The sequence below is a fragment of the Elephantulus edwardii genome, unplaced genomic scaffold, assembly GCF_000299155.1.
Source record: "Elephantulus edwardii isolate Elephantulus edwardi_28Jun2011 unplaced genomic scaffold, EleEdw1.0 scaffold00083, whole genome shotgun sequence".
In the NCBI taxonomy this organism is placed as follows: Eukaryota; Metazoa; Chordata; class Mammalia; order Macroscelidea; family Macroscelididae; genus Elephantulus; species Elephantulus edwardii.
Window position 1 is genome coordinate 6922809 of NW_006399833.1, and position 14512 is coordinate 6937320.

At 41.3% G+C, this 14512-nt stretch overlaps 1 protein-coding gene across 1 annotated transcript in view; it reads right to left on the bottom strand.

Annotated features, from left to right (window-relative positions):
- The window catches only part of GUCY2F (guanylate cyclase 2F, retinal), a 208437-nt gene that overhangs the window by 184413 nt on the left and 9512 nt on the right, over nt 1-14512 (bottom strand). Inside the window, exon 2 of the mRNA XM_006889911.1 lies at nt 8186-9003. Within this exon, the coding sequence (XP_006889973.1) occupies nt 8186-8915 (730 nt within the window). The 5' untranslated portion in view covers nt 8916-9003. The remainder of the gene's footprint in view (nt 1-8185; nt 9004-14512) is intronic.

The following is a 14512-nucleotide window of genomic DNA, read 5'->3' on the forward strand; positions in this document are numbered from 1 at the left end:
TCAGAGTTCACTATTACTGTGAGAAAACAAGTCTGAAATCCAGTACCTTGAGGCATTTAGAAGTTAAAACCAAACATTCACCGATTTTGAGTCTATTCCAACTCATAGTGACCCTCTTACAGGTTTCCAAAGCTGTAAATCTTTACCAAAGGAGACTACTTCATTATTGTTATTCTGTGAAGCTGCTAGTGGACTCAAACCATCCACCTTTTGGACAACACATACCACGCTACGCCATGAGAAAAAAAAATGGGAGGGTTGAGTTATAGATAATAAATAGATTACAGGAGCTCAGGGGAGTATGCTTTAGAAATGTACTTAAAAAAAAGAAAGAAAAAGAAATGTACTTCAAGTGGGCAGGAGACAATCTCTTATTATATCATTGGTTCTCAAAGTGCAGCACCTGAACCCATAGTATCTGTACCAACTGGGAACTTGTTAGAAATGCAGATCGTCCAGTCCCACTGCAGACTCACTGAACTAGAAGGTGGGGATTGCCCAGTAATCTGTATTTTAACAAACACTTCAAGTGATTCTGATAAACCTTCAGGTTTGAAAAGAACTGTGCAAGACCAACGTGGATACAAATCCTTCTCCACGCTTCACAGACTAACTGCAAAACAGTGGACAAATTATAAGCCTATGAAGTTTCATATGAAACTTAGGAGGCTCAGAAGTTTCATTCATAAATGTTGTTGTTGCTGTTATTGTTACGTGCCGTTGAGTCGCTTGGAACTCATAGCGACCCCATGTACAACAGCCATAAACTCTGCTCTGTCCTGTGCCAATCGCACCATCTCTGACACTCCCATTCCGATTAACCCAGTCACTAAATCAATCCACCTCATAGAGGGTCTTCCCCTCCTGCACCGTCCCTCCACCCTCCCAAGCATGATGTCCCTCTACAAGGACCCATCCCTCCTTACAACATGTCTGAAGTATGCCAGAAGAAGCCTCAGAATCCTTGCCTCCAAGGAGTAGCCTGGTTTAACCCTCTCCAGGATGAATCTGTTTGTTTTCTTGGCAGTCCATGGTACATTCAGTACTCTTCTCCAGCTCCACAGCTCAAAGACATCAATTCTCCTTCTATCCTCCCTAGTCATTGTCCAGCTCTCTGATGCGTAGCAAGTGATTGCATAGATCATGGCCTGTATCAGGCGCACCTTAGTCTCCAGAGTGAATAATAATTGGTTTTACTTCAGAGAAAGGGAATTCTGGTGTCCAAGTGGTCAGAAGCTGCACTGCAATCCAAAGCCATGCTCAAATGCGCCAACTGCTTCATGGGAGGATGGGCAAATTTCCTCCCATGCGATTTACTATCTCTGAAAAACCCACTGGATGGCCAGCTGTGGATCAGTTATGACTTGACAGTACACAACAACCACTTATAGGAATGTTGTCCAAATTGATTGAGATGATACATACAAAGTACTTGCCCCCAAAATTGCTGCCATCTAGTTAATTTCTACTCACAGTGACCATGCATTGACTTTCCGAGGTTGTAAATCTTTACAAATTAAACTATCCATCTTTCTAATAGGGAGCAACTATCAAATTCAAACCTCTGACTTTTTGATTAGTAGTCCCTACATATTTCTCACTACACCATCAGAGCTCTTTGCAAAAATACTATTGCTGATGTTGTCGTTGTTGTTGATTTTGTTGTTATGTGCCATCACACTGAGTACTACTGAAACGACTCTATAAACAACAGATCAGAACCCTGGCTTATCCTGTGTCATCTTTATCAACTCTGACATACTACAGCCCATTCCTGCAGTCACTATATTGATCCACCTCATGGGGGTCTTCCTCTCCCTCTCTTTCCAACACTTCCTTTCCAAGAAATAGCCTCTCCTATAAACATGCCCAAAGCATGTGAGATGAAACTTTACCATCTTTGCCTCCAAAGAGCATCCTGGCTGCACCTTCTCCAAGATGTATGTTTGTTCTTTGGGCAATCCATGCAATATTCAGTACTCTTCTCCAACACCACAGATCAATGGCATCAATTTTTCTTCTATCGTCCTTATTCATCGCCCTGATCTCAGATACATAGCAAGTGGTTTAAAAGGCCATGGCTTGAATCAGGACCATCTTAGTCTTCAAAATGGCATCATTACTCTATAGTAATTTAAGAGTTCTCTGAAAGTAGATTTCCCCAGTCCAATTTGTCTCATGATCTCCTGACCAAGGATACTGATTGTTGATCCAAGTCAGATGAAATCATCAACAATTTCAATCTTTTCTCCATCTATTATGATGTTGCTTCTCAGTCCATTAGTGAAAATTTTTGTCTTCTTGATGTTGAGATCCATATTAAAGATTACAGTCTGATCTTCTGCAACAAATATATAAAGTTCTCCTCACTTTCGGCAAGCAAGGTTGTGTCATCTGCATAACAAAAATAGTTTATGAGTTTTCCTCCAATCCTGATACCATATTCTTCCTCAAAAAATCCAGCTTTTCAAATGATGTGTTCAACATACAGATTGAACAGGTACCGAGAGAGGATACAGTTTTCTTTATCACATGCATTTCTTTATCTTAAACCATGCCATGTTCTTTTTTTCTTTTCAAACAGTAGCCACTTGGTCTAGGCATAGATTTGGTATAAGCATAATGAAATGTTCTGGAATTGCCATTCTCTTCAATGTTAGCCATAGTTTGTTGTGATCAAACAGTCAAATGCCACATTCTTCTGGTATTCTCTGTTTCAGTCAAAACCCATCTGAAATCAGTAATGAGAACCCTGGTGCTCTTCCCAACCAAGCTTGTACTTCTGGTAGTTCCATCAGCATATTATTCTAGCCCGTTTTGGATGATCTTAAGCAATATTTTGCTTACATGTAGTATTAACGATATTGTTTGACAATTTCCACATTCTTTTGGATCACCTTTCTTGGGGATGGGAACAAATATGGATCTTTTCCAGCATTTACATATTGAACTGGAAAGTCTGTTGTCAGCACCTCTCCAAAGTACTAAAGAGTAATGATATCAACTTAAAGACTAAGGTGCATGTGATTCAGGCCATGGTCTTTCCAATCACCTATGCATCTGAGAGCTGGACAATGAATAAGGATGACAGGATAAAGATTGATGTCTTTGATCTGTGGTGCTGGAGAAGAGTACTGCGTGTCCCATGGACTGCCAAAAGAGCAAACAGGTATGTTTTAGAGAAAGTGCAGCCAGAGTGCTCCATAAAGGCAAGGATAGTGAGGCTTTATTTCACATACTTTGGGCATGTTGTTAGGAGAGGATATTCCTTGGAAAAGGATATCATGCTTGAAAATGTGGACGGACAGTCAGTGAAGGAGAGGAAGACCCTCAACCACATAGGTTGATACAGTGGTTTCAGCTATGGGATCAAATATATCAGACATAATAAGAATGGCACAGGATAGGACTGGGTTCAGATCTCTTGTTCACAGAGTCACTATAAGTCATACTCAACTAAACGACAATGAGCAAGTCTGTAGGAAGTAGCGCCGCTAATCCAACAGTAACTTCTCTCTGGGAATTTGAATCTACCAGCACCTCTGAAGGAGCAAGACGGGGAATCTCCTCTTGTGTAATTTACAGGCTCTGAAAACCTGCTTCAGGGTGAGCAGCAAGTCAGTTTGAGCAATGAGTGACTGATGCCTGGAGTGTTGCCATGTTATCTCCTCAAAGTTATGTTGGCCACGAAGTTTCTTTGGTTCAGTTTCTTGCCAGATGAATTCCCTTTTGATGGGCCAGAGATGTACTCTGAGCCCCAGTTTACTTGACTAGAACTCCGATATGCTGTATTTTTTAGTGTACTCTCTCAAACCTGTTTGTGGTCTTCTTATTAATTGGGGACCTGCACTGAGTAGAAAATCAAGTTGCTCACAAGGCCTATCATACTCCAAGATTCATTCCTCTCTCTTCAACTTTCGCTGCCACATCCTACCGACCAGCTGACATGCTCGAGGACATACTTAGACCACAGCTCAACCAACGGTTTCTTTTCTCTGCCCACTACCTTATCCCTATTCTGACTTAACGTAACTGAAGAAACAGCATGCCTCATCTGACTCTGCACATGTGTGGCCAGAAACCAGCAGCAAAGTCCTGGAATGCAGTTTTGTATTTCAGTCCCTTTTGTCTTTTGAGTCTATCCTCAGTGGCACAATGATTAAACACTGTGCTGCTAACCAGAAGTTTAAAGCCACCAGCCACTCAGTTGAGAAAATACCTGGTGATTTGCTCCTATAGAGACTAACTCAAAAACAAGCAAGCAACAAAACCAAAACATTGCCATTGAGGTTTGTTGCAACTGTACAGGATGGAGAAGAACTGCCAAATAAGGATTCCAAGGTTGTCACTCTTTATGGAAGCAGGGTCCCGTCTGTCTCCAGTAGAGTAGCTGGTGGATTTGAACTGCTGAATTTTTTATTAGCTGCCAAGTGTTTAATCACAGAGCAAACAAGGCTCCTTCTTATAAAAATTAAAGGGGTCATTATACATCATACAGGGATCCTTTCAGGATTAATGGGGTCATTATGAGTTGACTCACAACTCACAACAGTCATTATGAGTTGACTCACAAGGACAGCTTCACTTCTTGTTGCTGCACCCCTTACCCAGGAGTACTCCTTACCTTTGCTCTACAACCATATCCTCTGCACTCTAGAGTCCACCCCATCCCCAACTCCTTCTCAACATTTGCATGCCTTTGATGGGCTGTTAACAAGAAAGCAACCTGATTAAAGTCACAGGAAGAAAAAATATTACTCAAGGGAAGGAACATTTGTTTGCCTTTTTGTGAACATAAAGTCATAGCGTTCAACTCTGGCTCCACAGAGAAGCATTTTAGTGGGGCCTCGCCACAAGGCAATTGAGTCAGGATCTCTGGGGTTAAAGCTCTGGTAGGAGTCATTTGGAAATATTTGTCAGACCATTTAAGAGTGTAGCCAAAGAACAACAATTGACCTAAAGAATGAATGTCTCACAGATGGGTAATAACATGGGCATTGACTACCTCCCTGAATCAAATGCATTGTGGATAGTGAGTACTCACTCCTAACTTGTCTCAACATGAATGTCCAAGGAGCTCCTGGACCTGGATTTATTTAACATTTTTTGGTACAGCCCAAAATATCACTTCAAAGTATACTATTTAGAACGATTCTGCTGTGAAACCCTCATGGAATGTAAACTTGCAGGAGACACTAGGCTTTGTGAAGATTATAAAGTTATATTATAAAGTTATGATACTAAATATGCTAACCTGTTTCTGGCATCGCTCTCTCTGGACATGGTTGTATATCCTTAAAAATAACTAGTAAAACATGTACAGGAACTCAAGGCGGGGGGAACAGGGAGGAGAGAGCTGCACAGTTTGGTGGATGGAGGGGAGGAGAAGCAAATGGGAAAGATCTGAGCAAAAAGGGTAATGATGGGCAAGGTCCAATGATGATGAATTTTATCAAGCATAATGCATGAGAATGATTGTATGAAACACAATGTATATAAACTTGGTAAGCAAATAAATGGAAAAAAAGAATGTAAAAATAAAAATGTCTTCTGCTTTGAAAGTATCAGACTTGATTATGAAGTCATCAAAGCTGCACTGATTGCTTAACATTATAGGTTCCTGTAGGCTGTAACTGGAATCAGACTGTAGTTCCTGGGATTTAAAGCCTGCCCTGGGACTCCACTAATGATCATAATTAAGGCCCAATAGTGTAGACACTTGAAACTCAAAATGGGCTTCTGGTTATAGGACAGATTTAAGCTGGATTTTTCTCTAACAAACCCATTGTTATGTTAAGCAAATGACTGGGAGCAGGACTAATTAATCCTCACAGTAATCCATTTGACAAGTAGTTTCTGAGCTAACTGCCCTATAGTGGTAGAGCAATGAGCAGAGTTCCCACAAATCACTACCACTTTCCAGAGAAAGGCAGAGTAGAGATTTTTTAAAATGTTAAAGGGAAGAATAAGAACCACAAGTCTAAGAGATCTGAATCAAAAGGACCAGAAATTTGGGCTTCTTGCTCCAAATCCCACCCAACACGCCCTAGAAATAGTCACTCCATTTTGTCTCTGCATCAAGCAACTTTGAAATAAAATATACCTTTGTAGGGGGAATATGTTAAAATGTAAGCAGCCTTTACAGTTTATTCATTAATAAATCATAATGACAGGGTGGGTTAAGCATTAGGTTACTACCCAAGAGGTTGGGGATTTGAACCCACTGGCCACTCTGTGGACAAAGATGAAGTCGGCTTCAGAAAAGATATTGAAAAATCTGTGGTGTAAAATTATCTTGGAAACCTATGGAGTAGTTCCACCTGTCTTTCAGGATCAGAATTAGGGAGCACTAGAGCTCTGGTAGCCTAGTGGTAAGAATTTGTACTGCAACCTCTAAGGCACGTGGTTCAAATCCACCAGCTGCTCTGCGGGAGAAGGATGGGCAATCTCCTCTTGTGTTATTAACTGCGTCTGAAAACCCACTGAAGGGTCACCTGTGAGTCGGTTCCAACTCAATGGTACTCAACAACAACAGCAGCAGCAGTGGCCTACTGGCAAGAAGCTGTGCTGCAATCCCAAAGGCAAGTGGTTCGAAACCACCAGCTACTCAGTGGGAGAAGGATGGGCAATCTCCTCCTGTGCGATTAACTGCCTCTGAAAACCCACCGGACCGTCAGCTGTGAGTCAGTTCTGACTCAACAGTACGCAACAGCAACATGAATCAGAATTAGGGAGTGCTGATGGCTTAGCAATAAGGAGCTGTGCTGCTAAGCATGTAGTCTGAATCCACCAGCTGCTCCGAGGCAGAAAGATGGGCATCCCTCTTGTATGATTTACAACCTCTGAAAATCTACTGGAGAGTCCACTAGGAGTCAATTCCAAGTCAATGTTACAACAACCTAAGTCAGAATTGATTCGATGGTAATGAGTTTGGATTGGTTTTTCAGCAAGGTCCTCATCATATCAACACACTGTGTGCTGCAGGAAGAGAAGCATGCTTTCATGTGAAGTCCACAGAAGACAAGTTCTAAGTGAGATGTGATGATAAAGGGGCACTGGGAACCTATGAAGCAAAGTACCCAGGAAGGACTCAAAGGTCAACCCTGCCTGAGTGACTAAAATGAAAAGGGACCTATAAGAACACCTTTTTTTTTAAAACAAATATTGCATTATTCCATGTATATTAAGTTTCTGTTGTTTTGTATCCATTGATTTGGAACCAATTAATAGCTGACCCTCTAGTGAGTTTTCAGAGGCTGTAAATCACACGGGAGAAGATTGCTTATCTTCTCCCTGAGAACACCTGGTGGATTTGAACCACCTATCTTTGGGCCGGTAGTACAACTCCTTACCCATGAGGCCACCGGAGTTCCCTAGGAAATATCTAGAATACACAATGTATGGAGACTATTTTATTGACAGTTCTTGAGCATGTGAAAAGAGCACTAGTGGTGCAAATCATCACACACTTTCTGCTAACTAAAAGGTTGGCAGTTCAAATTCACTCAAGGCTATCAAGAAGGAAAAACTTAGTAGTCTGCTTCTGTAAAGAATACAGCCTAGAAAACCCTCTGAAAGCAGTTCTACTCTCTGACATTGAGTCCTGGAGAGTTCAAATTGACTCAACAACAGCAATGATGATCAGGAGGGGACACGGGGGAGTCATGCCTAGAGGACACAGAGCATTTATTAATGGTGGTGGGAGGTTTGGCAGTGGATGCCAGTGATGTGTGTACCCCATTATTAATGTAATCCGTTTCACTGAATTGTACACATAAAACAAAGTTAAATTGGTAAATGAGGTGTGTGTGTGTGTGTGTGTGTATATATATATTAAACCACAATAGAAATAAAAGAAATAAAATAATAATGGAACAACCTCTCTTCAACTGGTTGGAAACGACAGGGCTCCTAAGGACAATAAGGATGAGTGAGTACATTTGTCCTTAACGCTACCAGTTACTGAGAGCAGTCAGTGGCACGTAAGGACATCTTAATCACAGAGTTCTTTGCAAGTGTATTCGGTCCACAAAATAGACTGGGTTGAAGCAGGACAATTTAGGGGCCTAAGTGTGAGTGCAAGACATAAGGGATCGGGGCGTGATGTGCCAGCCTAAGGTGTTAAGGATAGAAAAACCTTTGGGAATTGTACTCTCTTTCCTTGAAGCCACATTTAAACACTCACTGCGAATTCTGTCTGCCTGGCGAATCCTCTGGAGAGCTTTGAAAATGCTCTGGCCATCTTGTCCTGTGGTCAGGACGACCCCTACAGGTAAGCCGCGGCTCCGAAGGGCACTTGCAACGCGATTGGCTGTGTCTGCCCAAATGTCTTCATCTGACGAAATGACTCCTGCATGAGCCCACTGGAAATATTTCATGACCGTAACCAGCACTCGGATGGGAGAAGGGAGTGTCCGAGAAAAGGTCAGGTAGCTATTTCTATTGTCCAGTTCATAATTCACACAAGCCCAAGAGAAAATTCCTTTGTCCCAGCTGTTGCCCAGAAGCGAGGCCGCCTCACAGTAGCCAGGGTTAGCAGGGCCAATAAATCCTGAGGCCACCTGGTGGTGGGAAATGAAACTGGAGAGGGCCCTGGATGTCTGGCAGTCTTCGTTGAGAATCACGTATTCAAAAGAAGAGCCCAGATCCAAGGATGGGTCCCTGTTGATCCGCTCAATGGCCAATCGAGCAGCCACCTCAGGCAGGGCCTTTGAGAACAATGGATCACAAGCCCAAGGTCCTACCACTCCTACCTTGTAGGGAGGTGCCCACACTTGCTGCGGAAGGGCCAGGAGGGCCAGGAGGCATAAGCACCACCGGAGCTCGGAAGATGCAAGGCCATGGTGTCCTGGCTGTTTGCTGGTAGCCACAAACCAGAGCATAAGGCAAGAGAAAGGCCAGGGTCCCAGGAACATAGCCCTCCTGCTTCCAGCAAGCTAATGAAATTCTGGCTGGTTATTCTGCTATCCTGAAGAATAGATGTCCAGCGGTGTTTCCAAATGCCTGCCAATCAGAGGAAAAAGTTTGTTATGCATATAATTTCTAAAGTTTCTGAAAATATTAATTATGAATAGATGTCAATTGCCACCACCATTGCCTGGGACTTGTGGTTGAAAATATGAGCTTCAAGAAAGACAGGTGTCTTCACACAGTTCAATATACACAGTTTAATATAAACTACAAATAGGGAACTTACTTCCCATGTCAGGCTTTTCAGTGGTAAATGAAAGGTTGAGGCTAAGGACGACAATGCTTCTTTCTGCACACCCACACTCTTCCTCTTATTGCCCTTCTTATCTTACCAAATTGCACTTCCAGCCACTGTTTGCCCACTTGCTCAAGTCAGAAACCTGGGAGTCAGCTGAGACTACTCCTCCTCCTTCTTCTTTGCCCCCAAATTCAATGCATCAAAGTCCTGTTGGTCATAGCAAAGAGATGGAAGCAACCCAAGTGCCCATGAACAAATGAATGGTTAGAAAAACTATGGTATATTCACACAATGGAACACTATGCAGCACTGAAAAACAATGAACTCGTAAAACATTACACAATGTGGGTGACCCTGGAGGACATTATACTGAGTGAAATATGTCAGTCACAAAAGGACAAATAATGCGTAACACTACTGTTATAAAACAGGACTGAAATGGGGGAATGGAGAAAATGAAGAAAAGGGGGGGTAGCAGAAGAAGGAAAGAACTATTTAGAAGGAATATATGATTAGGCATTATTTGTATGACAACAGTCCAGAAAATTAGAATCATTGCAAAGTGGGCTGAGGGAGGGTTGAGGCTGTGGGAGGAAATTGTATAACAATAAATGAATGAAAATCCGATTTTTCTGTAAATTTTCATTAAAAATCACAATTGAAACAACAACACTACAAAGTCCTGTTGATCTTGTTGATCCAGTTTGGGTAAGAGCCATTTACCTTCGGGTCATGATTATTAAATGAGTTCTGACAGTGCCTGGCATGTAATTAGTTTTACACCACTTCTCACTATCACTATCCTTTTCAATATATGCATTTTTCTTCACCCACATTAAATCTAAAAAGAGTAAGAACTACTACAACTAAGGTAGCGCAGAGGAACAAACATATTGTCATTGTTGTTATGTACTATTGAGTTGGAACCAACTCATAGCTGCCTCTCCAGTGAATTTTCAGAGGCAGTAAATTGCATGGGAATAAATTGCCCACCTGTCTTCCATGGAGCAACGTGTGGATTAGAACCGTATGCCTTTGGGTTGACAGGGCAGCTTCTTACTACTAAGGCACTAGAACCCATCTGGATAATATAATCTCAGATTTCAGATCAGAAGAGGAGAAAGTCTTGAATTAAAAAAAAATTACCAGATGAATACAGTAAGGAGGATATTAGGAATATGAGTTTTCCAGACAGAAGGAAGAAGGCAGCTATAAGATAAGCAATCACACCAGAAAGGGATGCACTCCTTAGAACCAAGGAGGATCACAGGGGCAGCATTTACCTAAAGGTAAGGACTAGAAAAGAAAGGCAGGTGAAAACAGAATATGCAGGAACAATATAGAAAGAGTGCTATTACGATGTTGGAGGTTATAATCCAAAAGTGCATGAATTATTACATGAAAAAGCAATTTGCTCTGTAAATGTTCACTCACATCACAATAAAAAGGGGGTTTATTTGTCAAAAAAAAGGAAGAACATCATTTAGAAAGAAAGGGGGGAGGGAATAGAGCATATTAGATTTTCAGAATTCCCAGACATTTGTTCCATCTGATGTCAGCAGGGGAGAAAGAAATCCAATCAGTAAGAATCCTCCAGGTCATTCCTAAGTTTTTAGATTTATTCTTGTACACAATAGAGAGTGATTGAGCATTTTAAGCACAGAAATGGTATAATCATTTTTGAAAGTTAACTCTAGCCGCAGTGTATTGGATGAGCTGAAAATGGCTAACACTAAAGACAAAAAGACCAGATCAAAGACTTTTGTAACTAGTAACCCATACAAGAAATTATATCGGGCTAAGAGAATGGTAGTAAAAGTCTAAAGAAAAGGAGATTAATTCCATCAAGACTAAAAATATCAAGAGATTAAGAAAAGAGAATCAACAAAAATTTAGTGACTGACTAGATGTGGGAAGTAAAGATAATAAGAAACCTAAGGTGATTTTGAACTTTTCCGATTTAGGCAATATGTTAAAAAATGGTATAGATCTTTGAAATCAGAAATACTGAAGAAAAGGGTCAGGAAAGACAATATATTTTACTTGACAAGTTGAATGAATAGTGTTTTTAGAACACAAAGGAATCCCTGGGTGGTGGAAACAACACATGTGACTGCTAACCACGTTCACTCAGATGTGCTCTCAAAAATTGCCTGGAGATAGACTTCCAAAGGGCCAGTCATTAAAAACCCTCTGGAATTAAGCTTACTCTGATACACTTGGGGTATACATTTGTTGGAATTGATTCAACGACAGTTTATTGGCTGATAGAACATGGAGTCTAAGGTGCGTCTGATACAGGCCATGGTCTTTGCAATCACTGTTATGCATCAGAGAGCTGGACAATGACTAGGGAGGATAGAAGGAGAATTGATGCCTTTGAGCACTGGTGTTGGAGAAGAGTATTGAGGGTACCATGGACTGCTAAGAAAACAGATTTATCCTTGAGAGGATTAAACCAGGCTGCTCCTTGGAAGCAAATATTCTGAGGCTTCGTCTGACATACTCTGGTCATGTTGTAAGGAGAGACCGGTCCTTGGAGAGGGGCATCATGTTGGGAGGGTGGAGGGCAGGCACAGGAGGGGAAAGCCCTCAAGGAGGTGGATTGATTCGGTGACTGGAGTAATCGGGATAGGTGTGCCGGAGACAGTGAGATTGGCACAGGACAGAGCAGAGTTTAGGGCTGTTGTACTTAGGGTTGCTATGAGTTGCAAGCGACTAGACGGCACATAACAACAACAACAGAACCTAAGAGTGACAATGCCTGGTAGATAAATTTGACATTCTGGAGCTCATATTAGATCTATAGGTACAACTTGAGAGTGCTAAATTTATAGAAGGCAACGGAAGACATGAGAGTGCATAGAGTCAGCAAAGGGAATTTTGAAGTTATAAAGAGAAGAGCAAACTCCTGAAATTCTCCATATCTGAAGGTCAAGAAGAGATAAGAGACCTCACAACCAAAACTCACATGAAAAGTTCAGAGGAAGCAGAGTAAAATCTAGGAGATGGTGATGTTCTACAACCCAAGAGAAAAGAAGATGGAGACATGATTATCATTGCAAACTCCGCTGAAAGATCGAGTAAGCTAAAGACAGAAAGATGTCCACTGTATCTGCATTCAAAGAGAGAGTTCTAAGTTGATGGAACACTATGAATTGAGGAATGAATGCGAATTAATAATATGGAGTTAGCAAGCATTAGCTCCGGTGGCCTAGTGGGTAAGGAATTGTGTTGCCAACTCAAAAGTAGGCAGCTCAAAAATGACCAGCTGCTCCTAGGGAGAAAGATGGCCAATCCACCCATGTGCAATTTATAACCTCTGAAAACTTGCGGGAAGGTCAGCTATGAGTTGGCTCCGACTCTACAGTACATAAACAACAAAAACACCAAGTATCAAAAAAAATTAAAATTATTACAATGGAGTCAGAATCAACTCATAAGTGATTTCTGAAGCTGTAGATCACATGGAGGTATATTGACCAGGTTTCTCCTGCAGAACTACTGGTACTGGTGAATTCAGACGACCAGAAGGTGTCACTTTTGGGTTAGCAGTGCAACTTCCTATGGACTACAACACCAGAGATCCCTTTAGCGAGTGTGGAGGCTGACAAAAGCAGATCCACTGCTGTTGCATTATATATGACTCATAGCCACCATATAGGATAGAGCTGGACTGCTCTATATAGATTCCAAGGCTGTAAATCTTTATGAAGTAGACTGCCTCATGTCTTTCTTGAGGAATAGTTGGTGAGTCCAAACCACTGACTTGTCAGTTAGCAGCCAAATGTTTAATCACTGTACCACCAAGACTCCGTAAATGTAGAGAACTCTTTCAAAATGGCACAGGCAAAACCTTTCTTGATCTGGCCATGGCTTTTGTCTACAGCCTCATCTCCCACTGTCCTCATCTGATGCTCTAGCACACTTCTTACAATTCTTCAGAGGTATGTGAGATATTCTATCAAGCCCAGACCTCAGAAAATGTCCTTCACTCTGCCTGGAAAATGGCAAGTCCTCTTTTCTCTTTCCAGACTCCAATTCCCTGTTCTCCTCCTGAAGTCTACATTCAAGATACAACTCAATTGGCTCCTATTTAGGAAAACTGACTGACACTCCCAGATTCCCCAATTTGTTTCCTTCACCCTCATATTTATGCCCGTTAAATATTCTGCTTTATAAGTTATCTACATTCCTAGTCTGCGCTGTGACAAAGGTATAGAATGATGTGGGATATCTCTATTCTTACAAGACTTTTACACTTACAAGACTTTTACTATAAGGAGGGAACAGTAGTGAAAGCAACTCTATGGAAAACATAGACCACTGGTTTGGGAACTCCTAGATAACAGAACAAGGTGGCCAACTGGCAGTATTTTCTTGTACTTTTAAAAAAAAAAAAAAGTATCTTAGTCTGGTAGATTATCTTCCCTGTAGAGATAACATTTAAGCCAGAAACAGGTACTTGGAATAACAAAAATTGAGATTTACCAAGTGATTGTTTTAGGCCAGTGTAATATGCCAGAGTCCCTGCTGTTATTTTATTGTTGTTGTTGTTGTTGTTGTTGTGTAACACAGAGTAGGAACTGACCCAAAGCTGAGCGTTTGGCAGGTTTTCAGAGGCAGTTAATCGTAAGAGAGGAGATTGCCCATTCTTCTCCAGCAGAGCAACTGGTGGCCTCAAACCTCATGTCTTCAGGATTACAGCACAACTTCTTGCCACTAGACCACCAGAGCTCTCCAACAGAGTCCCTACCTAGGTGGTGAAAACAATTAAGCGCTTGACTATGGCAGCTTGAAATCACCCAGAGACTTCTCAGAAGAAACCCCTCTTGTGAAAGAACACAAGCCATAAAAACTCTAATTATCTCCATGATATGATATGCGACCCAAATAATTGAATGATACCTGTCTATCATTGCTGAATATTTTGATCAAGGATTACATAGAAGGATCCTGATCAAGAGAGGATAAAGACAAAACAGAATTTCATTTTCTCATGAACTCTAAACTTTCTGGATGAACCCTTGAAACTATTGAGATAATCGCTGAATATTAAAACAAAAAATATTCCCTGACGTCTTCTTAAAACCAAGCAATTGCTTAACAAGTAAAAAAAAATAATTTAAAAAACTCAGGACCCACCTTGAACATTTTTTTAGAAATGCCATAGTAGAGTCTACCCTTATTTGCCAGCCTCACCGTGAGGCATTTTTGTAAGTTTATTATACTAATTTGTTTTTACAACATGCTGTTGTAAAAACCAATTAACATATCCAGCTTATGAAAATAGGGCTTAAGAGG